Here is a 27333-nt window from a genome sequence, read left to right on the forward strand (position 1 = left end):
GCAGCTACAGAATACGGCGGCAGGTTGGAAACTAGGACCAGCTAGATGTTTACTTCGTACAAGCGCTACAATATTTGCCGTCTGTAGATCACACTGCTGGCCATCTGCTCTTCCACGAATGGCTGCCCACCAATGTGACGCTGCCGATATGTTTTGTCGATAAGTTCGACCGTTGATGACCAGGCTTGCCTCGTTAGCTGCTACCATTAACAGCGGAGGAAGCCGCGCACTTAGCTGCTGCGTTTGCAAAGTGTCAGCGTCGTAGTTGTTCTGAAAGCACTCATGGGTCTACGTGGGTCACTTGTTTGCAGGTAACCAGACGTATTGGCTAGCTCGACGTGTGACTGGTAGTCATCTGAATTCGCGCTAGTTAGCTTTAGCTGTTAAACGGCAGCAAAGTCCCTCAACATGTCTAATCGGTTGACTGCAGAGCAGCAGCGAAAGATTGAGGAGAACAGGCGCAGGGCTTTAGAAAGACGAGCCCAAAGACTTGGGCAGGCTGTCAAGCAGACCTCAGCAGGATTCAACAGTACTTCAGTACAGATACAGCCCTCTAAACAGAGCGTTGCTCCGGATCCTGCTGCCCTCGCCCATCACAGAGACACATCTAGCCCAGCTTCTGCACCACAACGGTTTGTTCCATTGCCCAGAAAAGAGTCACAGAGCTTCAACAACCAAACACAAGGTGCTCCAAAGCATCAGCAGTTATCAGATAGTGGCAACCAAATCAACCAGAGTCCGCTTTGTAACCCTGCTTCTTCAAGACAGGTGGGATTTAATTTTCAATCATTTATTCTTTGTTTGAAATACAGCTTATTGTTTTTCCTAATGCCTTTTACTATCTTTTCTTGTAGACACAAGTTATTGACCCACTTCCTCAGACAAGAAGTCAACATGCGAGCAGCCCAATCTTGTCTAGTGGAGGAGGCGTTGGTGTGAACCCAGCTCAGCCCAAACCTAACCTCACCTCCAGCAGCTCTGGTGGTGCAGTTGGCTCATTCTACACGCAAGCGACTAGTAAACCTGCCAGAAGTCCTGTGGCACAGCTTCCCTCAAACTCCTCAACTTTGAGTGCTGTACCTGCAAAAAAGCCTGCCATCTCTGTGAGAGGAAAATGTTTACCTCACACAGAGGACCGCTTCAGAGTAGAAGTGGGCTACCATGCAGAGCTTATTGCTGTTTTCAAATCTATCCCCTCCAAGACCTATGGTAAGTATTTTCCAATGTAACTATGTTTGCTTGCATCTGGCTCCTGATGGTCAGTGCTTTTTGCAGCCACAAAAAAAGTACTTGGGCAGCATCACACATTTAAAACTGCATTGCTATTGAAACACGATATTCAAGACAGACAAGGCAACGAAAACTGTCAAAACTAGTCGGGTTAACTCACAATTCCAGCTCAGACCAAATTAACAAAAGAGTCAATAGCTCAAGGAGGTTCTGCAGCACTACGTGCCACATAGGTCTGTATCAAACCTCAATAGTTTTTGAGTACCGACTTACTCTATTATTTTTCGTAGCAGCTTGTATTGTAATTTCCAAATAATACCAGGTCTTAGTGCCACAGTGCTTCTGTACACATAATCAGGATAACCTGCAAGGCCAAACAATTACTGAATTACTCAACACACTATTGCAAAGCTATATAAACTCCGATCTTCACCCTTAGCAGTGTAAGTATTATTACTAAACAGGAATACCAGATTCCAGAATGTAGTTATTCTGCACCATATGTCTGGTTTTGTAAGTCCATCTCAATCTCTGTACTGCCTTCTGGGGAAATAAAGTTTATAAAGTATTCTTCTCTATTTTAGACCCTGCCACAAAGATGTGGAACTTCAGCCTGGAGGACTATCAACAGCTAAGTGGGTACATTAGGGAAATATTCGTGGAAACCTGCACTAATTTTTCTCAGTAGTAGCCTCAATTTAAAGGCATGATGGTATTCATCTTGTCTGGGTTGCTGCTAGATCTCCCCTGTCTTGACCCTGTGTTTCAGTGGAGGAGGCAGCATCTATAACCTCTGTGTCTTTGAGGCCACTGGAGGGAATGGAAGCAGTGGACGTTGCAGCAGCCACCAGCCGAGCTCGTGACGGTGCAGCGCTTGGGGCGCTGCTGAAGCTGTGTAATGGCTGGCAGAAACCTGGAGCCAGTCTGCAGGGCCAATGCATCCTGGTGTCTCGGACAAAGTTCGAGGTTGACATTGGTTATAATATCGCTGTCATTGCAGCATTCAAGCAAATGCCAACAAAGAACTATGGTAACAGTGATTTCATGTGATTGATATCCTTTTTCTGTCTCTTTGACAATATTTTATCATGTTGTATTTACATTGTATGGCTTCCGATGTTTAATTTTTTGTTATTTTTTGTTTGTGTGACAGACATGAAAACAAGAAAGTGGAGCTTTTCACTAGAGGATTACAAGAGACTCAGTGAGTAACAACATTTGCTTTTTTTTAGCAGGTTTATCTCTGTGTTTGTCTCTGTTATGTTTGCCATCTTGTCTGACCGTGCTGTGTTCCATACCCAGTGGATCTCCTCAGTGGGATAGCAGCAGTGGAGGTGGAGCCTCTGCCCAGGGCAGTAATCCAGGCTTTCTCTGCCAGGTTTGACGGGACTGAAGCCAGGTCTGTAGACGTCCCTGAAGCAGACCTTTCCAGCATCGACCCCTCGCTCACCCGCAGCCTTATGCCCTTCCAGAAGGAGGGAGTCAAGTAGGTGTCATTAGTGCTCTTTCTGCATGGTGTAGCCAGTAACTCAATAGTAGGAGACAGCTATTTATCCATAATTTGCACGGTCTTGTGCAAATGAAGAGATGCTTATCATAATAGGTAATAATGATATTTTTTTGCCATTCCTGTGTGATATCAAATCCACCAATTGAAAGGGTTTGATTGGCGTGACTACCACTTATTGTCCTGCTGTAGCTTTTAATTTCTGCAATTGTTTGTGTACCTGTAGTTTTGCAGTGTTTAAACAAGGCCGCCTTCTCCTGGCTGATGATATGGGCCTGGGAAAGACAGTTCAGGCCATTTGCATAGCAGCCTACTACAGGAATGAATGGCCCTTACTGGTGGTGGCTCCCTCCTCTGTGCGATTCACCTGGGCTGAGGTAATAACAATCAACACTGTCTCTGTTACTCCAAGTTTTGTGCCTAGAAGAAAAATAGCTCATTACTTAGTAGGTCTTGGAGTTTATCACTTTGTTTCCATTTAATGGTGTCATCAGTCTGCATTAAGTCAGCAGGCACCCTCTTAAAGATATCCCTCCAGTGTCCTTTGACAAAAGCTCGTCCCTACACATTATAATGCTGGCTTCTGTTTAAAGCTCTCTGCATTTGAGGAATGTTAATACTGTTCCCCAAGGACTACTTGAACTCTGTTAGGTGCTTTATCTTCAGTAGGGAAGATGGTAGCATTGAATTTCTTGCTTCCATTGCTCAGTTTCCTAGGTGCAGACGTATAACTTGAACTGTGAAGCACTGATTTATGATGGAGGTGTTAATACAGCTTATTTATTAGGCGACTTTGTTGACTTTTCTCTCTCACTGATATCTGCTTTTCCTGATGATAAAGCTTGAAATATATTGTTTACTATTGTTGCAAATAACAACTGTTTTCATTATGACTAATCTGCTGATTATTTTCTCAATAAATCTCTTAACTGTTTTGTCTGTAAAAATGTCACAGCATTAAAAATGCCCGTTATAAGAGCAAGGTGAGAACCAAAGGTGCTGTATTGAGAGTGCTCGTTCAATCCTATCAGTAGTCCACACCACTTAAAATTTTCAGTTTACTATCATGTATGACAAAAAAAAAACAAAACAGGAAATCATCATATTTGAAAAAGGAGAATAAGGAAATGTTTGGCATGTTTACTTGAAAACTGACATGATAAATCAATTATCAAAATAGCTGCTGGTTAATTTTTTGTCAGTTGACTAAAAGATTTATCACCCTGTTTATTCAGCTCGATTGTTTACATGTTGCATCACTTTTTTAGACCTTTTCTGTGGTTTTATTTGAAAGCAGACAGGTTTGTCTTGTACTGCAAAGCCACTGTAGCGCACCCACTCTTGGGATCATTGAAATGTTAGTGCATCCTTGTCCCTTTTTTCCTTCTACAATTTCAATACATCTAATTTCAGAGTCCATCTCAGGTTTTGTAGAGTGTGTCTCATATGCTGTAGCAACTATTCTCAGCAGCAGCATTAATAGACTGCACTAACAGCGTATTTTCAGAGGAGCTTTGCTTGGCCTTCTGTCTATTGACAAGACCAGACAGTCTGTTCTCTAAATAGATATCTTGGATCAAATATACTCCCCCAATCGGGAGTTGCAATCACAGAGTAGAGTTTAGTCAAAGGCTGTTGTCCCATGAAAGGAAACTTGCCCTGTCTGGCTTGGCTATTGTCTGTTAGTCTTGAGCATTTGGCCAAGTCGACTGCAAAGCATGGGAGCTATAACTTAATGAGTTTAAGCCAGATTGACAGGCAAATGGAAAGCAAGTATTTCAATTGTAAGAAACATTTGGCCAACATTGGAAAATTTTCCCAAACCACATGATTGCTTGTTTATACAGTGGCATGAAAAAGTTTGGGCACCCCTGGTCAAAATGTCTGTTGCCGTTAAGCCAGTAAAAGATGAATAGATCTCCAAAAGGAATAAAGATGAAATATTCTTTCCAACATTTTAAGCAAGAAAAGTGCATTATTTTTGTTTTGTACAATTTTAGGGTGAACAACAGCAAGGAGGACCATTCAAAAGTTTGGGTACCCCAAGAGATTTGAGCTCTCAAATAACTTTTACCAAGGTCTAAGATCTTATTTAGCTTGTAAGGGCTATGGCTTGTTCATATTATCGTTAGGACAGGCCAAGTGATGCGAATTTCAAAGCTTTATAAAATACTCGACTCCTCAAACCTTGTCCCAACAATCAGTAAAAAAAATAATTGACGCCCACAAAACAGGAGAAGGCTATAAGAAGATAGTAAAGCGTTTTTTTAGGTAGCCATTTCCTCAGTTCGTAATGTAATTAAGAAACGGCAGTTAATAGGTGGAGGTCAAGTTGAGGTCTGGAAGACCAAACTATCAGAGAGAACTGCTCATAGGATTACTAGAAAGAAAAATCAAAACCCACATTTGGCTGCAAAAGTATATTTAGCAGACTCTTGAGTGGTGGTGCATTGTTCTACTGGGCAGCAACACCTGCACAAATATGACCTTAATGGAAGAGAAAATTCAGCATCTGAAGTTTGCAAAGGAGCATTTAAACAAGCCTGATGCCTTTTGGAAAAAATTCCTGTGGACTCATGACTTTAAAATAGAACTTTTTGGTTGCAGTAAGCAAAGGTAGTTTGGAGAAAAAATGGTGCGGAATTTCATGAAAAGAGCACCTCTCCAACTGTCTCCAACATGGGGTGGCTTGATCATGCTTTGGGCTTTTGTTGCAGTCAGTGGCACAGGGAACATTTCACTGGTAGAGGGAAGAACGGATTTGCTTTAATACCCGCATATTCTGGGAGCAAACATCATACTGTCTGTAAAAAAGCTGAGGTTGAAAAGATGATGGCTTCTACAACAGGATAATAATCCCAAAAACACCTCAAAATCCACAATAGACTACCTCAAGAGGCACAAGCTAAAGGTTTTGCCATGACCCTCACAGTCACCCAAACTAAACATCATTGAAATTTTCTGTGGATAGATATCAATAGAGCAGTGCATGCAAGACAGCCAAAGAATCTCACAGATCTGGAAGACCTTTGCAAGGAAAAATGGGCGAAAATCCCCCAAACAGGAACTGAAAGACTCTTAGCTCCTACAAAAAGTGTTTACAAGCTGTGATACTTGCCAAAGGATGTGTCCCTAAGTACTGACCATGCTGGGTGCCCAAACTTTTGATTTTTGTTAAGTAATATACCATACCTTTAACTTAATACCATACCTTTAACTTAATACATTTTGGAAATCAGGTCATCTTTTACTTGCTGGGCTATTCACAGTAACAGAAATTTTGAGCAGGGGTGCCCAAAATTTTCCATGCCACTGTAAATAGAAACACTGTGGTAGTAGTTAGGATGAATTATTAGTGACAAGTGACAGTCAAACCAGCTGTCAGTCATAAAATAATTCTCTGTTATGTTCATTACAAGTTTCAGAGATTAGTCTGGGGAGTTCTGTTTCACTCTGCATCTCTGACATTGGTATCATCTATGTATGTAGGCCTTCAGACGCTGGCTCCCCTCGCTGAGTCCTGACAGGATCAATGTGGTGGTGAAGGCCAAGGACAATCTGCGGTCTGGTTTGGTCAACATCATCAGCTACGACCTGCTCAGCAGGATGGACAAACAGCAGCCAGGAAACCCTTTCAGTGTTCTCATCATGGTCAGCTGTGTGGTTGGACTGTGTACTATTTAGAAATGTTTCCTGAATTCTTATTCTCTTCATTCAGTTGACTAAATGGTTGATATTAGAAATAATTTTGCCCTTTGAAGCAATTATGTTCTAAAAAGTGTGTTTTTGTCATTCTGTGCAGGATGAGTCCCATTTTCTGAAGAACATAAAGACTGCTCGTTGTAAAGCAGCATTGCCCCTGCTGAAGGTGCTTTTCTTTCTCTTCCCTTCCATCTAAATTTTTATTTGGATTCATAATTTTACAGCCTTACCCAAATAAGTAATATTTATACTTGTAAATGGCATTAACTGACTCCCAGCAGGATATCTAAAAAATAACCAAGAGGTAAATCACAGAATACCTAGGTGAATAAGTTCACAGAAACAGATTCATTTGGTATTGAGGTGTAACTTTGATAAGGAAAAGTTGCCTGGAAAAATTTCCTTTACATTATGTCACAAATCAGATATCAGGGTGTTTCAGTTCTTGCAAGCAAAATTATTCAGATAATTCATTAAACTTTTCATAACAAGCTCCAGATTTAAATAAATTTGGGCCTATGAGTGACAGGCCTGGAGTACTGTATTGTGGTAGAAGAGTTAGAATAGTTCAGTGTTGGCAGAGGCACAGGGGGTGCACTCTGAAGTGTTTAGAATTTGAATTCAAACATTTAAAATCCTGTAAGACAGTTGTTGCATTATACATTTTTCTAGAGATGTATTAATACCATTTTATTTCCAGCAGATCTTTCTGAAATTTGTAGGCCCGCCACAGATGCAGATGGGATGCCGATCACTGTACTATTGCACAGTTATCTCTGTGTCGCTGTATCAAGAAAAACATCGTTTTGTATATGTTGTGTATTTGAATACTGGCTGGGTACAGCACCACAAACAAGCCAGAAGCCAAAACATTGCGGCATTTAGTCATGGTTTGGTTTAATTTCTCTGGGTTCGGTTTAGTTTCTTGCTCTGTCAGCTAGACTCTCTCAGCAGTGGTCTGATCAGAGTTGTTTTTCCATCCTCAGGCAGCAAAGAGAGTTATTCTTCTGTCTGGAACCCCTGCCATGTCTAGACCCTCTGAGCTCTACACCCAGATTCTGGCCGTCAGACCTGCACTCTTCCCTCGCTTCCACGAGTTCGGGATCCGGTACTGCGATGCCAAACAGGTACCTTAAGTCTGAAGAGTACTCACTTGTTCCAAGTATGACGCTTAATGCCGTTGAGCTGTAATTGGCTGTAATTCCAGGACACCTCCGAGAACAGAGAAGACTTCAGATGAGGGATTAGCAAATATTTATTTACGTGCCTTGCTTACATTGTATAGTCTGCATTTCCTTGAAGGTAATATGTGCACCGGGTGCACCAGGTTGGGAAAAAAATTGACGTCTGCTGACAAGTACAGAACAATAGGATTATAAAGGTAAATTAGTGAACTTTAAAGCCGGTGTATGTCAGTGAACATTGAATACATTAAAACTCATTTTAAACTGGGTTTTTAGGTGTCACAATAATACTGGATAAATTTATCCTCTTATTTATTTATTCATTCATTCCTTCATTCTCCACAGTTGCCACTTACATCTTATTAAAGGTATTATACTGTATGTAACATTCAGAAAACCTTCATTATTAATCACACAGGTAGCCGGTAAGTGAGCTGCAGTCAGAATCCTGTTGGTCGCGCTCGCACCCCCATAGGTAGGCACGAGCAAGCATCCTGGGCATCGGCCAAAACAGTGACATGATTTACACGAGATTGACATCAGCGAACGCCATTCCAAGTTAACGTTTGCTATTGCTGCGCGCCGTAGGGTTTGGAAGAGAGGAGCGAGCATAAATGTCGCATCCTTTGGATTTTTTTGGAAAATTCTTCCCGAGTCATTTTACATAGAAATCAGTCAACAGGCTGTTATAAGCGACAGAGAAAGTTGGGGAAGGTCTAATTGTTTAAGTTGCTTTACAATCTGTTCACACATTGGCAATAAAAAGGCTATTAATACATGTAAATTGCTTCACATTCTTACACATGGTACCTTTTAATTGATTTTAGCGAGCTCAACAGTGAACATGCTACATGATTTATAGGTCAGTTACGTCCTAAATTTGGCCATGATGAGTAATTTTGAAGATTGTGGAGATTTTGCATTGCTCTGTAAAAAATCTTATCACAGAACGTGTTTAATTTCTGTGTCTAAAATCTGGGCTTCTCAGTCTCTATCCCTAGTCTCTAGTGGGTCTTTTATGAAAACAAAATCCAGTATAAGATAAAAAGAACCTTCATGTATATTAAACTTTTACTAAATATAACACTTCCAGCTTCAGTGGCCTAGCTACCTGCCATGTCAACTTTACCTCCGGTCTCTCCATTACGCATTCCCACTGTTATCAGTTATTTTCTTAATACCTTTCTTCTGCATCTTTCTCCTTCCAATCTCCTCTAGATGACTTGGGGCTGGGACTACTCAGGCTCTTCTAATCTTGGGGAGTTGAAGCTGTTGCTGGAGGAATGTCTAATGTTGCGCCGTCTCAAGTCTGACGTCTTGTCCCAGCTTCCTGCTAAACAGCGGAAGGTTGTCACGGTGACTATAGATGGAATCAACACCCGCACAAAAGCCGCTCTGTCAGCTGCTGCCAAGAAGTTGGCCAAGGGACACCGCAATGTAAGAAAAACTGGAAACATTCGTGAAATGAAGTTTTTGAAAAATGAATATTCACAAAAACCTAAACAGACCCACTCTCTGTGGGTATTTACAATGTTGCAGTTGTAGGAACTGATGTAAAAAAAAGTCCTAGTTTTTCTAAATATTTCACCATAAAATGGTGAAATTTGAAGAAATCGCACATTTGAAGAAGTAAAATAGATAAAAGATGCAGCCGATTGCATCAAAGTTTTTCAGAAAAGCTAATTTCAATTCTGTTGCAATAGTTAGAGAAAACAGTAAGATCCTGTTTCACTGAGAGATGTCATAAATGTTTTTTTATAAGCCATCTCTACCAAATAATTGTTAAACACCAGAATTGGCTCAAAATGGCACATTCTTACTTTTGAGTTATTTAACACCCAAACTTACTGATAAAATGTATTCAAAAGACAAACTTGAGATGACTAACAAATCAGACTTGGTCCATAAAAACACAGCAACATAGTACCTGTTCATAGTACATTATAGGCCATAGTACGTAGATACCTAGTGAGAGGGGATCTCTATGTGAAATCACAGAAGATTTCAAAGACTCATGCATTGATATTTCAGATCAATTACATGTATGCAAAATACTATCATACTGATATAGTGTTTTAAATGAATTCAATAGCTTTCAGGTGTATCACTTAATCTAAGTATATATCCCTCAACATTACATAAGTTCTCCTATTTCCTGCAAATAAAATACAATAGTATTTTCTACTTCAAATAGAGTCTTTGTGATTAAAAAGGCATCACAGTTAAGAAAAGGTTGAGGAACCCTTGTTGAGCCGAAGGAGGTCAGATGTATTGGTTCAGTCCTTTTTCAAGAGACTCCTTTCAGGCTTCAAACTCACTAAAGTGCTTTAACACTGACCAAGAATACTCCAGTGCGCCTTATTGTGATTTATGTTTATACACTCCGATGGGAATGAGTTGCTGAGCTTGAATGTGCATAATCACGCTGCTCCTCAGAGTAATGGCAGTCTTATCAAATCATCAAACAGATCTCCTGTCAGTCTCTGTCAGATCTTATGTCATTCCTTATCTCTTTTCAGAAAACAGAAGAGAAGGAAGCCCTCCTCATCTTTTATAACCACACAGCTGAGGCCAAGCTACAAGCTATCACGTAAGTACAGACCCCTTAATGGTGGGGATCAGTTAAGTCGAAGCATCTTAGATTTGGTGAGTAGTGAGATTAAAATGTAATATGACTCAGAATCTTTTGTCAGGCCATTTTCATTGAATTGGAATCGAGATAATGTGAAGAGTTCACGTAAAGACTGAAAATTGTAATGTGCTACTATGAAATAGTGTAGAGCTGGATTGTTTCTGTCACTGCCAGTGAGTACATCACAGACATGCTGGAGTGTGGGAGGGAGAAGTTTCTAGTGTTCGCCCATCATAAGCTAGTTCTGGATCATATCACCACCGAACTGGGGAAAAAGGTGAGTAAGACATACAGATGTTACACTTTACAAATGACTACATATGCAAAGGAATACAATTCTGACACAAAACAGTTCATATCAACATTTGCCTGTAACTCAGATGAGATCTTTTGTGCGAAGTCAGCTCCATCAGTAGCTGATGGGAACAAGTGTGTGCAAGTCTGAGCACATTTGAGTAGCAGTAATACGATTAACCATTATTCTAAGTTTTGTGAGGGTAGGGTTGTTAAATTAGTTTGTTGATTTGCACTGGCCACCGCTTAAAACCGTTCGGCTGGGTAGGTATTTTAAGGGATATTTTTTGGCTAGTTGTGTTGGAAATGGCTGAAGAAATTAAATTGTCCCTTCATTTCCTCAACAGAATGTCTGTTTCATCCGTATTGACGGGACCACCCCATCAGCTGAGCGACAGCAGCTGTGTGAGAAGTTTCAGTACTCGACCAAGACCTGTGTGGCTGTACTGTCCATCACTGCAGCTAACATGGGTCTGACCCTGCACTCTGCAGACCTGGTGATCTTTGCTGAGCTGTTCTGGAACCCCGGCGTAAGCAATGACAAGATATCATGACAAAATACTGCATGTTCATTGTAACCATTTCATTAGGAACACAATTTATTACTATTTAGGACTCAGTTTGGAATCCAGCCCAACCCATCTCTTTTAGCCCCTTTTGGTTTTAAGGTCTATATATTTAAAATAAGGTCGAGTCAGACACTCTTCATTTGAACCTCGTAGGAAGCTCTGGTAAACATGTTTTAAGCTACCAGCCACTGTCAAATGACAGACAGAGAACATTACAGAGTGGCTGGTGAGGAAAGTAAAACATTTAGCAGCTAAAGACACAAGTACTTTTCTCTGGAGTTGAATGAGACATAAACTAAACTTAAATAAAAGTGAAGAGGACTTATGTTCTTCAGGTGGCCCCAAACGTAATTCCAGATGAATTCTACTGTTGTTCTGTGTCTTCTGGTTACACAAGTTAGTAATGTTTTGCCAGCATGTTAGCCATTATATCTTTAAAACCCAGTAATATGATGTATTATTGTATCTTTCCATTTATTTTGATGTTTTTCTGCCATCTTAAGGCTTTAAAAATCAACACAGAGGCTGCGTATCTGCAGCTTCTGTCCTGTGTGACATTGTTTGGCAGTAAAATGTGGGAAACTCTGTATTCCTGCTAGAAGGGAGAAAGAGAGGGAACCAAGGAGGATAGTACCATCCTTATGTCATATTCAGTACGTACTGTAAAATGGAACAGAATTTCACTGTTTTCGGCGGCCATTTTCCTTTTAAGCATTATAGGGACTCTCCCCACAACATCACCCAGAAACAGCCATTTCACATGGGAAAATAAGTCCACATCTGTCTGTCAGGGGAGGTTGTCCACACCTCTACGCTCTCTCCAGGCCAAAAGTGGAGTCAGTATTGATATGCAGTTGTGGCATGTATCAAAATACAGGCAACCTGGGCGTTCTAAAACTGAGGAGTAATAGGGGACATATTCAGAAGTTAAGAAGAATCTTAATGGTGTGTTAATTTCAACTGTCAGCACCTGAATTATAAGCCTGAATAATGACTTTTAATTTTATTGACATTTTTCTCGAGCAGTCGTCGACCTTTAGGGGGTCACTGCAGCTGAATGAAGGCAGGTAACATTTGGTGATAACAAAAAACCTCAAATGTTCATTTTTTGCATTGCTTTAACGATTTTTTTTTTTCCCCTGCAGGTTCTCATTCAGGCAGAGGATAGGGTGCACCGTATTGGACAAACCAGCAATGTTAACATTCACTACCTGGTTGCCAGGGGAACAGCTGATGATCACCTGTGGTATGTCTCAATCCCGACATGACCCAGATACAGGGATTATCACAGGGAGTATTCAAACTGTTTCCTCCCATATTCATCAATCTTCCGCTATTGCTGGCCACTGAGCCAAAACTGAAAAAGAAGGGGGTCAAGTTAATTTGGGCTGACGCAATGTAATTCACTAATTAAATTGTGTCTGCTGTCTTATAATAATTGATTTATGTATTGATCCAGGCCAATGATCCAGGATAAAATGAATGTCTTGGAACAAGTGGGTCTGTCTGAGTCAAACCTCTCAGACAATGCAGTGAATGCCAGCTTCCACTCTAAGGTACATTATGCATATGTACATAAATAAATGATATATAATGCTGTTAAATAGCGTTTACACATGTACATGGAAGAAATACATTTACATGAGACTACCCAGGACAACAGAGTTTACATAGCTCAACCAAACGTATGTCTGCAGATTCAGTCTTAAGCTGATTATTTGGATTTGTTCAGGACCCTAACCAGAGGAGCATCATGGAGATGTTCCAGAGATCTTTCACAGCGGATGACAACATAGATGAAGCCATATTACTGGAGGCCGCAAACGACTGGGAGGACACTCCACCTGAAAACAGTTCTGGTCAGCACCACGGCATGGTCGGACGGAGCCCCAGCAGAAAGAGCATCAAAGACTATTTCAGCAGATGACTTGGAAAATTTTACTTTGGCAAATTATTTTAACATCATTTTGTTTTTCTTATTGGAAGAAATCCTATTTCAAACTTTTCAGCCTATCATGACTGATGTGAACTTGTTCTGTTTTTTAAAGATTGACAAATGCTTTAAATGTTTGAGTTTTTTTGCTAATAGGGGAAAATAAATAAATGTGACTCAAGGCTGTTTTTAAGAATCCTTCTGAAACTTGAACCTGACTGCTCACTGTGATGACTGGATGTCATTTTTCAAGTTTGCTAAATCCGTTACCCCGGTTTTACCTGTAAAAAGACAAAAAGAAAACAGTTTCTTAGTTTAATTCATAAATCCCTGTTAAATTGATCCCCCAGGAGCCAGCTAATAATGCCAAGAACATTGTGGTGAAGCTTTTATAAGCTTTCTTATAAGCATTCTCAGACAGACACACTGTCATTATTATGCTAACAGGGAAAATATCCAAGAATACTTGAGCGTAACCGCTCTTACACACACACACATTGTCACAACATGGTAGTAGTTAAATTTGATATCAACAATTTATTGTAGGCATGCCAAGATAGACTGAAAACACAGTGACACTTTGGTCTCTGGTTTCAGCAAAGTCTTCTCTGAACACAGAAATTATCAGCTGTTTTGTGGTGACTGTATGATCCCGTTCTTAGTCATGTACCCTGCACCTGCTGTTGCGAGTCGAGCAAAGCCTTTATAGCATTAACTACCGTCAGCAGTATTAAGAGAACTCAACCCCCCGTCTACAGGTACACCTTTTCACTGGCTGAGGATTATATGGTCTCAAAATACCACCAATAAAAGGTGGAAATGTCAGATAGTCTTATTTCACGATGCATAGAATTACATTGTTTTGTACCCGTAAGGTTGCACGAAAAGCTAATAATAAAAGAGAAGATACAAGGTGTGCTGATTCAGTTTGAGTTCTCAGGATCATCACTCTCTCCTGCCTGTGGGCTGCAAGGACTCAAAATATGTGGGTCACCTGCAAAATAAAGGGGGATGATTAGATCAACTCTTCTGAATGACAACAAAGACAGCTCCCACAGATCCTGCTACCAATAGACGTATTACTTTTGTTGAACGGGTGAAATTCATCAGCCAAATAACTTGCACAGGTGCAGCCTTTTGTCTCCCAAACCTATTTATACTTCACCAAATGGGATCAGGAGAAGTAATTGCACGTTTGCATTGAATTTGTCCACCACAGCCACAGTGCAGCTGTTCAAGATATACTCCACTCTAGACCATGAGGCTGTAGGAGCAGGTTACATTTCCATTCCAGCTGCTGTTGGTGACATTATGAAGATAAGTGACACCAGTTTTCTCTGAGTCAGGAGAGACTACTCTTCTTGCTCATTGAGGCCGAATTGTATTAAGAGACGTATCTACTTGCTAGCTACTCTCAATTCCCAGGACATAAAGCAGTAATTGCTCTATCCTTGTTCAGCTGATGAATCCCCTGAAAGATGCAGCCCACACAGAGAAGGTCTGGCCAAACCCGCGTCTCCTCACCAAACAAAATTTAGTGTGCTAAAGACTAAAAGTAGTGGTGTTTTTAGGCGTTCCCCATCAAAAGTAGAACAACATCCCCAAACAGCTGTTTAAGTATCAGTGGTAGCCTGGGACAAGATTCGGTAAGATTTCTGACATTTAACTTAAACACAGAGGGAAAAATGGCAAACAGGACCAGATTAACGGTGAAGATATCCATATAGTTAACTTTTCTTATTCTGTAATGTCCTGTGATTAACAACATATCCAGTGGCAGAATTTATGCCTGGTTTCCATTACTCTCAACTTGCAGAGGCTTTTTTTTGGGTCATATTAATGTGATATATTTACTAGTGATGAGTACCTTACAAACCTAATGAGGATTGCCTGTGTTAAAACTGACTGGTTCACAATGGATTGTGGGATAGCGGGGGGGGGCAAAGGCATATATTGGTTGTGTAAGTCTTCATGCATCATCGAATAGGAACCTGACTATATCAGTCTTGAAATGCAGACTTTGAAGGATCGTGGCCCTTAATTTGGACAGCTAATACATCAGTGAAACACTTTCTTTTTACGGCTATAAAAACCGACAAAAACATAAAAAAAAGATCAGAATGAAATTATTATTTATATGAAACCAGATGGTGTGACAGATGGAAATGAATGTCACACACATCATACGATTACCTGCAATGGTCCTGTCTGTCTCTGCATCTGAGCAGATGTCACCGAAGATAAAACGGATCTTCTCCTCTGCGTGCTGCTCATTTGAGGCACCGTGGACCGAGTTTTTAAGGATGTCGGAGGCAAAGCGGGCCCTCAGAGACTTTGGGGATGTCACCTTAGCTCGGTCAGGGTCTGTGGGACCCATCATGGCCCTCCACTCCTCCACTGCATTTTCCTTAGTCAGGACAATCATCAAACAGGGCCCCCTGAAACAAACAATGACGGCACGTTCATATAACAGACAGAATTTTGAGTAATAGGAATGTCACTTTAGCCAATTTCTGGTAAAGCCTGACATGCAGTCAGAGGAGTGTGCTACTGTCAAGATATCTTGTTGGATTATGAGATGACTGATATGTGTTTGCCTGTATGACCAATGATTGCCCGCCACATGTGGCTGATGAACCTTACCCTTTCACTCTCAGTGCCTTTGATAACTTTCCGACACAGAGTGAAAGACTGATGCACCTGCCAACCTCCTTATTCTTTTTGTTTACCTGCAATATTGACTAAACCTACTGAAGTTCAGCCATGCACTACAGTGTGGCCTCCTTTGTTGCTATGGATATAAATTTAGCAACATAATACCAAACAGGATAAAAGACCATTAACCCACAGAATAATGCAGTTAAATTGTCCATAGCCACAACGGTACACCTTTTATTATTATAATAAGCAGCTTTTGACTACACATACCCAGTAAGCATTAATTTTTGCTTTAAATACATTGTGAGATAAAGTGTGTCCTTAGTTAAGAAAACAAACTTAAAAAATATTCTACAATGGTCAGGATATACAACTACCCAGCAGTTAAGGTCAACCACTAACTGCAATGTCCGTGGTCTGCATCTGGCTGGGGACCTTTGTTGCATGTCACTCCCCGTCTCTCTCCTCTCATTTCCTGTCGTCTCTTACTCTCTGACACAGGCAGAAAATGACCAAAAAATACTTAAAAAATAATCCAAAAGTTCAATTGAGTCTACATCTGAGCTGACATTGAGACATAGTGACAGTAAAGGTAGTTTCCCAGACTGAAGTGTCCAGCTGCACTCATCTTTCTACACACTGTGTCCGAGCAGTTATGCAACCACCAAGTGAAGGGGCTAATCGGAGCGGAAGATGACTCTAAAATCTACATGTGCAGTGGAACAAAGAATAAAACTGAGATGGACTTCCCAGACACATGCCTAAGGCTGCCTTGATTCTGAGATGCCAATATTACCGTTAAAAGTGCAGCGGAAACAGGGATGAGGGGCTGGTCTGCTGTGATCACTTTACCCTACTCCTGTGGCTGTGTGCGGGGACAGACTAACCGACACATGAATTCCACCAGCTGGCTGAAGAAAGGCTTCTCCCTGTGCTCTTTGTAAAACTCCTCCGCCATTTCCCTCGACAGTACCGTCTCCTTCAGCCGTGTTACAGAGAAACCGCTGGCGTGGATTTCCTCTAAAATCTTCTCTGATAGTGGGAATAGAAGAAATGTTATAAGATAATATCTTTTTCTGTGCATCTATACCGACAAAAGTACATTTGAACATTTCCATATTGTTCTAAATGACCAGAAAGGACCTCTGTGTTGCCCCATGGCATCAGGTTTGATCACAGCCAGCGTCCGCTGTTTAGGGAAGAAGAAGTTGATCTCTCGTTCTGCCTCTTCATGTGTTGCACTGCCATGTAGCTGGTTGATGGGCTCATTCTCCACAGCAAACTGGGCCCTTAAACTGAGTAATGAGGGTTAGAGAAGCCAGAAATACGGGTATGATTACGGTTTTCACATTTTTAAGATAAACCCCAGACACTAGAGTGAACATGGTGCATTGAAGGTGGAGAGACACTACAATAAAAATTCAACTTTGCAGCTACTAGCTCATTTTCATCCCTGGGCAGATGAAAAGAAACAATAAAACACATAGCAAAACCTATCTCTTTCTCTCTCTGTCTCACTATATGTGTGTGTGTGTGTGTGTGTGTGTGTGTGTGTGTGTATATATATATATATAAAAATGTTTTTAATCACTACAATCGGTATCGGCATCGGACAGTATCCAGTATTAGAAGGGATCTAATAATAAAAAAATGATTAAAAAAAGCTCAAAAGAGGAGTATGACAGTTCTTTCTAAAAAGCTGTGAGATGGATTAGCAGTGAAAACTTTCATGCTTTTCTATCGGTAACTACACCACAATGACTTCTCTGGACTCATTTCAGCGTGCGAATGAATAGAACCACACATCACTCACCAGTCAGGACTCTCCTCTTTGGCTTTATTAACATCAGAAGGACCGAGGATGTTCTTCCAATGTTGGACAGCTGCTGTTCTGGCTAGAGCCAAAGCCAGCACTGGCCCGCTGTAAACACACACACATGTTGAATAAACTTTTGCAGTAGCATGCTACTCTTTAGATTTTTTTTAGAGCATGTGTAATTGACCTGGTCATGCTTCTTAGCATTGCAGGGAAGTAGTCCTCCTCAGCATGCTGGAAGTAAAACTGTCTGACCTGCTCCTCCGTCAACATCACCTCTCTTTGGAGGGCCACTGTGAAACCTGACCGGTGGATTTGGGCCAGGATGTCTTCTGCAGAACCACAGATATGAACTATGTAATTTACAGTATTAATATAGATAGTTGCCATATTCTGTTATAAAAGTGCGATGCAGTGTTTTTTGCAGTGATTCGTTAACAAATATGCAACTGCACCTGTCGTTCAACACCTTTGCTGAAGGAATCAAGGAGCAGCCCTCTATGGTAATATGAACCACCTTAGTGTGTAGCTGTACTCGCACACATATGCACTTGTGCTTGTGTGTCTGGCACAGGCCCCACCTCTGTTCTCTCTGGCAACGTCAGGCCGGATAAGAGCCAGTGTCCTCTCCACATGCTCTTCCTCCCCATCCTGCTCGGTTACGGAGGCCGTCCTAAAGTTGGGGAAGAAGAAGGCGAGCTCCCTGCTGGCCTGGTCGCTGTCCTCACTACCGTGCACTGCGTTGAACAGTGTCTGTGTGCCGTATTGTGCCCGCAAACTGCAGGAAGCCAGGGGGGAGAAAGGAGAGGAGAGCAGATGGTTGCGCTGCTGGTGCTCAACCAGACAGAAGCATAATGTTTGGGTGTGTCTGATGGAGCAGGCGAGAATGTGCTATTCTTTCTCTTTTCCAGACTTTAGACTGAGATTGTTTCAATGCAATCAACGGTGAACGAATACATCTATGCAAAAAAAGTTTGTTTTCACAAAAACACAGGAATGATAATACCACATCTTACAGTTTATAATGATTTAGATCTTTTCTCAACTCTTTTTCGAAATGGAGCATATGTAAAATCTCCCGTCACTAACCTTTCTGGCTTTTCTCTCCTCGCTTCCACTATGTCTGCTGGGCCAATGAACTCACGCCATGCTGGTACAACATTGGCAGAGCCCTCTACCTGAGACAGTACCAGAATGTGGGAGGGACCACTGGACATAAACTGCACCAAGTCCTTAAAGCAAGCCTACGAACCACCATCACATAACACACATACAGAGACAAGAGCAGACAGATACAGAATGTTAATGTAAGGAAGACACAGAACTTGGAACAGGTCCTTTTATGTCAGTCAGTGCTTTGATTTGAGTTCTGGGTTTTACTCAGTAAAGTTATGCAGATAATTCAGTAAACCTTGGTTGATGCTGTACATTTACAAAGTGAGAAAGAGATAAGAAAATGAGTATTAATTATTTTGTAAAAGGCAGATACAACAAATATTCTAAAGTACAAGCCATATACATTTTTTTAATTTCATGAACATAACTGTTTTACCTAGCCACACATATTTTGTATTCCAGAATCCCTAATCATGTAGTCTCATCACAAACAGCGCAATAAGCAAAAAAAAAAAAAAAATGCTTACACAAGCTTTAATTTGAAGCCTGTACAGAGATGCAGATGGAAGCGTGATGTATTGCAAACTAAATGAAATGATTTTTGCACTGGTCATGACGGCTCTCCCATTAGGATGTTGACTCAGAATTCAAATTACCCAGACTGACTTCACAAACATACACTGAACCCCTCAGCAGTAAGACTGGTATGTCGATCTCTGCAATGAGCTACAACCACAAGTGTCTGTATCTGTCAGATATGCTGTCTTGACATATCTAAATTATATATATATTAGTGCAGATATATCACATATATCAGTGCTATATGTGCCTTTTGCTATTATTCTTTAATATTCCTTTCTGTTTCATTCAACTCACTATACTATACCTCTGCGGCTTTGTGCTGGTAAAAATCTTGAGCCTCAACCTCGGTCAGCGTGCGTTCCTCATGCGCCAGGATCTCAAACCCAGCATCTTGAATCTGGCCAGGGGAGTAATGTCAGCATAATGAAATACTGTCAGCAGGAAGGCTTGAGACAATCTTGTCCTCTCAGAATGTGAGCAGTATTAGTCTCTGTGTACCTTCATAATGATCTCATTTGCCTTGCTGTGAGCGACAGCATCGGGTTTGATGATGGCAACTGTGTAGGATTTACTAGCAGGAACTACAGGAAAAGAGAGCAGCTTGAGCGATGATCAGGGATGCTGATAAAATTCAAAATGGTACACAGAATCACCAGTAAACAATGGTAATCGTAGTAACAACCATAATAACGCCAATGAAAATAAAAAAAATTCACTGCAAATATGATTATATTGTTTCCATAGTACCAATTATGCTCTCTTCCTTTTCTGACTGCTGAGGTGCCTCCTCCTCTTCTTTCTTCTCATCATTTACTAGACCATTGTCTTTAACCTGACAGACACAACAAAACCAAATAAAAACCCTCAATCTCTAAACATGGCTAAACACTTGCATAAATACTCTCTTGTATGAATGGACTACAGCTACAGCTACTGATCATTTTTAATATCAACTAATCAGCTGATTATTTTCATGATTGATCTGTCATTTTTTGGTGTAAAAACAACCCGAAAAATGTGAAAAATGGTCATCCCGGCATCTCAAGGTGACACCTACAAATTGCATCTTTTGTCCGACCAACAATCCAAAATCCATATTGATGTGATATTCAGTTTACCATCACGTACGTGCAAAGAAAAGCAGCAAATGTTTGCACATTTGAGTAGCTGGAACCAGAGACGTCTGGCGTTTTTTGATTGAAAAATTACTTAAATATGGGGTCCCTTTACTTTATTTATTATATCAGAAAGCGAACGGATTCTGCTGGAGCTTAGTGGAGTTGACTGATTTATGTTCCCCCCTGAGTTTGGCTGTCTGTCTAGTTTATTTAAACTACATAAGTTATGTAATTTTTAAAAAATTATACTCATTGGAAAATTTCAGACATATGGACACATGGACAACTATTCGCTGCTTCGACAACCTTTTATTTTTCCTTTTTCTTTGTCTCATTGTATGTCAGCAGGTGTCTCGGGATGGGGGGTTTCTGAGCTGTGTTGAGGTGTCTTATATTACATTTGTTGTAAAAGTTCAAAATAAAATAAAATAAAAAAATACTTGAACAATAGTTAGTCATTCATTTTTGGTCAGTTAGCTAACTGATTAATTGACTAATAGGGCCCTTTTCACAGGACAAGATATTTTGACATGTCACAGTAGAAAAACCACAGGTCTTAATAATGAAAATAATGATGCTGATTTACATGTAGCTACTTCAGTTTCAGGGTCCTGGTATTGTGTTTACTGGTTCACTGTCACACTGTCATGGTTTACTGGGATACTTGAATAGAACAGAGTTATGTTAATGTTATCATTAACAGCTGTGCTTTTCTTACAGTACTATGACAAGGCAAAATATATGCTGAGTTAAAACAGTCTATTGTTTCATCTCTGCAATGGACATATGTGTGAGTGGATAACTATATGTGAATGTGTGTGTGCCTTCGTGCCCACCACTTTGCGTTCAACATCTTGTTCCAGGACCAACTTCTCCTTGGCCAGTTCCTCAACAATCATCTTCTGAAGCAGAGGAGCGTTGGCCCCTCGCAGCACAGCCACCAGCTCCCCACCCTGTTCATTCAACACCAAGACCTTCTTATGTTTCTGTAACCATTTTGTAATTCAATTTTATTTCACAAGCAGTGAGATACGGAGATGCTTTGACTACAGAGGCGCAATTAAGCAATCTACCCAGACAGAAAACCCAACAAGTCACCAACAACAAAGATATGAGTACAGGCTCAGGAATAAGCACAATTCTTCTATTAGATTTAATAATAAAAATAAAATAATGTGCAGAATATTGCACCACAACAATGTTTGTTAATGACTGATACAACATGTATTTTACATTACATGGTAAGAATAAGGTATGTGGGCTCTAATATAATGTGTTATAACACCATTTTTTCCTGACTTGAGTTCTGTTTCCCAGTACTGTACCCCATAGGTACGCAGTATTTACAAAAAATACTTCTCTCTGAAATGCCCAGTTGTTAGTAGGAGCCAGAAAGTATTTCATTGGTACCTGATTCATACAACAAAATTACACAGTTCATTGTGGGCTGTATCATAAAGTGTTACTGAAACAGTAGAAATAACTAGAGAAGGAAATGTTTAAGACAGAATTTGTGTACAAAGGACAAAAAGGCAAAACAAAGAGCTGATGGCTCATATATGCTGGACCTTGACCGCACATTTACTGTACAAACACGCATGCCCATACAGCATTTACGCACACACTCACCCCATAGAAGAGGAAGGTGGGCTCACATTTCCCTCGATACTTCTCCAAAGCATCGATGCTGTCTGCCTCAGCCTGCGCCACACACGAACACACACATAAGAGTTTAGGGATGCTTCCTCAAAAATTTGGGTTTCAATTTAAGTTATTCGAGTTTAAATTCACTGGGGGCTTACTGTGGCGAAATGTAATAGGTCATCACCCAACTCGTTCTTTATTTTCCGTAGAAGACTAACCACAGCTCGACAGGGACCACACCATTGCTGGTTTACATCTACAACTAGAATGAGAGAGACAGAGTGTGTGTGTGTGTGTGTGTGTGTGTGTGTGTGTGTGTGTGTGTGTGTGTGTGTGTGAGAGAGAGAAGAGAAAGGAAGAGAGAGGAAGAATGGAGGGCTGGTACAAGCATTCAATCTGCAGTTATCCCAGTGAACACAATGGGGCAGCAGCATACAATAAATTACAATCACAATGTCAGCGCACATACACAGAGACAATTCAACTGTTACAACAGTACAGGACAGGTGCTTATTGTTGTGATGCTAAGTATTCACTTTTAATAGGCCATAACAAGAACTCTTTTACTGCTGGAGATCTTACCTGTTAAACCTTTGATTGCAAGCATCTCCTCCCACTGTTCTTGGTTTGCGACAGACGCCTGGACAAAAAAATCCGAATATATGTTAATTTAGGGCTTCGGAAAGGCAGCTTAAAGCATACGGGCAGTGGAAGACTGTTGTCAACAGTGCAGAAACCATGCTGCGTGTGCTGTCCAAACCTGCAGACTCGCTTCTTTCTTCTTGCTTGCCATTTGATTAGTTTGTCAAATTAAACAGATGCCGTATATCTACAAGGGCTATCAAGCGATGTACGTATGTATAAATTTAATTAGCTGAAATGCTAATATTCCGAGTTGCTAATATGTTACGTTACAGAACCCCTCAGATGCTGCCTGCGCTTGTTTGGCCCCCTGGTTGCGAAGCAACGGCGCCTTCCGCTTTCTGGAGCCATTCCGGCATGAGTTTATATGATGGTGACGGGTGACGCCATCTAAAATGTAATGGGCTCTTCCCTGGCCCATGCCCCATCCCTCCACCAAGTTTGGGGCAAATCGGTACAGTACTTTTTGCGCAATCCTGCTGACAAACAAACGTAGACATAACGTCGTTGACGGAGGTAATTAGCTAAGACCGGGCGCCACACAACTCTTTTTCTACTCTCTCTGTCAGCTGCCCCCCATGGATCCCTACTGCAACATCTGTACAGGAAACAAAACTTTACCTGTGAGTTACCTGCACCTGTTCGACTCAGACTGGTATTCTTGCATTTATTTATGTATGTATTTACATGAAAGAAGCAGAGGACTTTTATTCTGAAAAATGCCATAATGCCTCAGATAGTGGCTGGTCTTTTTTCCTCAACACTGGGCCTTTTTTTTTTACTAGCAAACCTTTGACAACCACTGAGTCTTTCGTCAGTGGTTTTTTTTTATCAATTATTGTGAGCCACTAGGCGGTGTTTTTTCGAGTTTACTTCTAGAAGTGTCGTTTGCTAATATGCTAATTAGTCGAATGTAGTGTTTTCCGCCCATAAGAGCTCGCTAGCTAGCTATGATAGCAGCAGACAAGCTAATCTAGCATAAGATGCAGCAGCTGTCCAAAGACACTTAAAGGAACAGCATGCGATTTGTTGACAGCGTGGGACATTTGAATTTCATCAACTGGGATTTTACTTACATTTTATATTCATACGACAGTGTTAAATAATAGATGTTTTCCAACATTAACATGAGGCATTTTGGTGCAATCTGAGATTAGATAACGTTTTTAGGCAGTAAGGGAAAGTTTGTGAGTTAGGCCTGCAGCTATGGAATGCGTTTATTCAGATTAGTCTGACCAAAAGTGATAAATCGATAGAGATCTAATTGTAGTTATTTGCTTGGAAATTCATAATTCCTTCCTTCAGGATACCATAGGAGGCAGGGATAGTGCAATTGAAGCGAATGAAACTATTAACAGAATTCTCTCTCTCTCATTTGATTTGTGCATAGGTTACTATGGTTAGTAGTTACTCAGGAATAAAATTACCATATGAATAATGGCGTTTAAATCTTGCAAAAATGTGAATTTCATGCAGAAAGTACAAGTCACTGAAGCAGAGAGGGAAAGAAGCAGAGGAAGACAAAATGGTAAGAGTTCATACACTATAGTCAGGATTCCCATGGTCATGGAAACGGCTTGACATTTTAAAAAGGCCTGGGGATGGTATAAATAGAAAAGGGCATACATGTCCATAGTAGATCAAACTCGGAATAAAAAAGTAATTTTCAATTGCAGTTACTTTGTTTAAAAACAAAATGAATCCTGAATCACCTGGTAACTGAATTTTGTGTTTTCCCTTATAGCATAAAGGGACAAGGGCAGAAGGCAATCACAGTCCAGACTTTTCTCATTTGTGGTTCCCTGATTGTGGAACAAGATACCCAATGTTATCAGAGCAGGGTCATCTCTCTCTCTCTTCAAGAATTTCTTGACTCATCTCTTCCGAGAGTAACTCCTCTCCTGACACCTCTAACACCCTAACATGCCTAACCAACACTTATTGTGCACTTTCGGGGCACTTATTTACCTGATCTCCTTCCACTGTGTCTAATTGAACAGATTTAGTATTTAGAACTTACTTCAAGGACTGAAGCTTTAGTGTTGTCCCTCACTTGTAAGTAGCTTTGGATCAAAGCATCTGCCAAATTTGAATTAACATTTGAATATTGTCCACTGTACAGTGGGGTACGACTTTAAAAATTAAATGTCAAACTGCTTTCCGATTTTAATTTTAATTTGATCGCGCTTATATGAGTATGTGAAAATGAAAATCTAAGTTGTGTTATTGGATTTTCATTTTAATTTATACTCAACACAGGCATATTTGGAAAATGATGATGCTATTATGGAACTGCACTTTCATTTTCAAGTTTACATTATCATTTTAATTTAGTCCCTTACAAGCCTCCATAACTGACTTTGAGTGTTTCCAATAGATTTTACTTTTAATCCACTATGTACAAGAGGAATGTATTTTACTTTTTGTATTGTATAACTGCATGTTTATTTAATAGCTATAGTTACTAGTGATATTTCAGATTACGATTTTACATAAATCAGTTTATGAAATAAAATGCATTGTTATAGAATAAACTAACCAACAGTGTGAAGCAGTTACAAATAGCTCCATGTCAATCAACTACAACATTAAAGGGATGCTTACATGTTAATGAATCAATAGAAATGGTTCAATAATATTATAATTTAAGGCTGTCAGGGGCCATTCTGTATAATAACTACTTTTACTTTTGATACTTAAAGTAGATTACATTACAGATAATTATTCTGTACTTTTCCTTCAATAAAATTTTAAATGTTGGACTTACTTGTAAGGGAGTACAGTATTTTTTTTATTGTGGTATTTATGCTTTTACTGAAAATATTCAAAATATTTATAACATTAAATATCAGAGAGTAATTAAAGGACAATTAAAAGTTAAAGTTCATAGAAAACATCTTTAGTTATTATTAATTAAGAGTTTAACACAGAAGAGCTCTGTGTAGGTTTGGTTTGACATTGGCCTGGCAACATAAGCAGACAAACTACAACAGTCATTGGATTCTGATTCAGATCTGATCACCATTTTCTAAGTAAGCCCTGCCAAAATCAAACCAGTGAGATGAGCTCAGTCAAAACAGCAAACACAGAAATAACCTTTCTGTTCTACGTGACAGAACGTGAGTAGGACCAAATGGCTCAGAGTAGGAAGCTGAAAATATATTTGCAGTGCCTGGAAGTGAATGATTGGATTGCTTCGTCCACCACTGAGTGCGGCTATCCTTCATGAATCAAGTGTGTATTCAACAGCCAGAGGATTTTACTGCAGCATGTGGAGGATTAAGATGACCTTGACCCCGCAGATACAGCTTGTGGAGAAAAAAAAACAAAACAAAAAACTTCCTCCTGTAATGCGGAGAGGATCAAGGCACTGGACGAAAAATATGTAAGAGACTCCCCCTTCATCCCACTCTGTTTTAGATGTGATTTTACCGATGCGATTGTACAGATTAATATAAAATGAAAATAATCATTAGTTGAAACCCTTTAATTGATAAAATAACCCTGATTACAAATTCGGACCAGAAATGCTGCATTGCAAAATGGGGGTGGGGAATTGGAAAGACGTGGGCCTTTACCAGGCGGGAGGCACAAGTAAAAGATCCTACAAAATTGCATTATGGGAAGTGTAGGAGCTAGTGTTTTTGGAGTTGGACCCTCGGGACTAAAAGTCAGGATATATCATACTCTGCTGTATTCATTTTGTCCATTCCTTTTTAATCTGTCTCGCACAAACACCTAAAACTTTATGGAAGTGCAACACTAAATCACAGGAGTAGCCCTTTAAACACAATTTTATTTAGTAATGTTCACTGTTTGTTCAATATACAACTGAAATAATACAGATATTAAATGAGCTTTTGAAACCCCTACAAAGACAGAGCCTTGGCTACTTCCTTGTACTTACACTTTTGTAGTTGTCGATAATAGTATTTTATTCTTACTCCTTATGTACAACAAAATGTCCCTGTAATTGTACAGTAGGCTTTAATCCAAAATATGAGCTAATTTTTACAGTCTTTGCTGTGACTGACGCCCTAATCTCCGCCCAGTTCTTATGTGTTTGTGAGGAGTGAAAGAACAAAGCAACAGAGTCAGTTGCCATTATAATCTCGCGCCTCTTTACCTACTAAAGAAAATACTAATGTGTGTGTGATGTGTGGTAGTTTGTGTTGCTAGAAATGCAGCTGTAGTGTATTGAATCGGGTGTTTCCTATAGATAGTGGCCTATGTCTTCTCTCTGGTGTTGTATCTCATGGTTTACTTACTCGACGCTATGCTGAGACCTCGAAGAGGCTTCCTTCCAACTGTAACATTTCATTTAATAGTGAAATAGGCCCTCTAAAGAGATCAGACCACTTTTGCATGCCCTTCCCACATGAATATCAATGAACCGCTGCACATAAGTGGTTCAGCTCCACAGCACCCTCCGTCAAAAAGTGGGCCTAGACAAACAAGTCGCACAATTAGAGCAATTTTGTAAAAGGACAAATCACAGTGCACTGTGACAGTGAGTGAGAAAGAGAATTATAAAATGAGACACTCAAAAAGAAATGGCAGGGTTCTTTATAGACAGCAGCCGCACAGTTTGTTTTGATCCCACTGTGCTGTATGTACCGTATGACATGTATCTATTAGTAACCCTGTGTCTCGCTTCAAGCTCATTATGCAGCCAGATGGGAACAACCATCGCTTCCCCTCTGTCA

At 40.3% G+C, this 27333-nt stretch overlaps 2 protein-coding genes across 3 annotated transcripts; one reads left to right on the forward strand and one right to left on the reverse strand.

The window, feature by feature from the left end:
• The first annotated feature begins 93 nt into the window (after window positions 1-93).
• smarcal1 (SWI/SNF related, matrix associated, actin dependent regulator of chromatin, subfamily a-like 1) lies at window positions 94-13232 on the forward strand. Its single transcript, XM_040148633.1, has 17 exons — window positions 94-768; window positions 855-1209; window positions 1815-1865; window positions 2000-2260; window positions 2384-2434; window positions 2533-2716; window positions 2964-3114; window positions 6227-6388; window positions 6540-6605; window positions 7426-7566; window positions 8842-9060; window positions 10143-10213; window positions 10430-10532; window positions 10897-11079; window positions 12264-12364; window positions 12578-12674; window positions 12851-13232. Exons 1-17 carry the CDS (start codon window positions 409-411, stop codon window positions 13043-13045), a joined length of 2751 nt encoding a protein of 916 aa, XP_040004567.1. The 5' UTR covers window positions 94-408; the 3' UTR covers window positions 13046-13232.
• A 346-nt stretch (window positions 13233-13578) lies between these two features.
• On the reverse strand, window positions 13579-23543 carry nme9 (NME/NM23 family member 9). Of its 2 annotated transcripts, none has more exons than XM_040147601.1 (16): window positions 23249-23543; window positions 22568-22625; window positions 22144-22247; window positions 21971-22042; window positions 21178-21294; window positions 19971-20055; window positions 19722-19804; window positions 19528-19620; window positions 18615-18769; window positions 18107-18303; window positions 17713-17857; window positions 17523-17630; window positions 16853-17004; window positions 16597-16741; window positions 15245-15489; window positions 13579-14045 (listed from the first exon to the last, which is right to left on the reverse strand). In XM_040147601.1, the coding sequence occupies exons 1-16, from the start codon at window positions 23351-23353 to the stop codon at window positions 13975-13977; spliced, it is 1935 nt and encodes a 644-aa protein (XP_040003535.1). In that variant the 5' UTR covers window positions 23354-23543; the 3' UTR covers window positions 13579-13974. The 2 variants fall into 2 exon arrangements, with proteins under 2 accessions (XP_040003535.1, XP_040003537.1); XM_040147603.1 differs by lacking the exon at window positions 23249-23543 and adding an exon at window positions 22746-23055.
• Between the last annotated feature and the right edge of the window lie 3790 nt (window positions 23544-27333).

Source organism: Xiphias gladius, chromosome 16, assembly GCF_016859285.1.
Source record: "Xiphias gladius isolate SHS-SW01 ecotype Sanya breed wild chromosome 16, ASM1685928v1, whole genome shotgun sequence".
Classification (NCBI taxonomy): domain Eukaryota; kingdom Metazoa; phylum Chordata; class Actinopteri; order Istiophoriformes; family Xiphiidae; genus Xiphias; species Xiphias gladius.

Excerpts from the sequence above, each read along its gene's own strand:
- smarcal1 (XM_040148633.1), top strand. The coding sequence starts at position 409 with ATGTCTAATCGGTTGACTGCAGAGCAGCAGCGAAAGATTGAGGAGAAC. Across the intron at positions 769-854 it reads ACCCTGCTTCTTCAAGACAG|ACACAAGTTATTGACCCACT; the intron begins GTGGGATTTAAT and ends CTTTTCTTGTAG. Across the intron at positions 9,061-10,142 it reads TGGCCAAGGGACACCGCAAT|AAAACAGAAGAGAAGGAAGC; the intron begins GTAAGAAAAACT and ends ATCTCTTTTCAG.
- nme9 (XM_040147601.1), bottom strand. The coding sequence starts at position 23,353 with ATGGCATTTTTCAGAATAAAAGTCCTCTGCTTCTTTCATGTAAATACA. Across the intron at positions 18,304-18,614 it reads AGGAGAGAAAAGCCAGAAAG|TTTGCGGGCACAATACGGCA; the intron begins GTTAGTGACGGG and ends GGCTTCCTGCAG. Across the intron at positions 16,742-16,852 it reads TGCCATGGGGCAACACAGAG|AGAAGATTTTAGAGGAAATC; the intron begins GTCCTTTCTGGT and ends TCCCACTATCAG.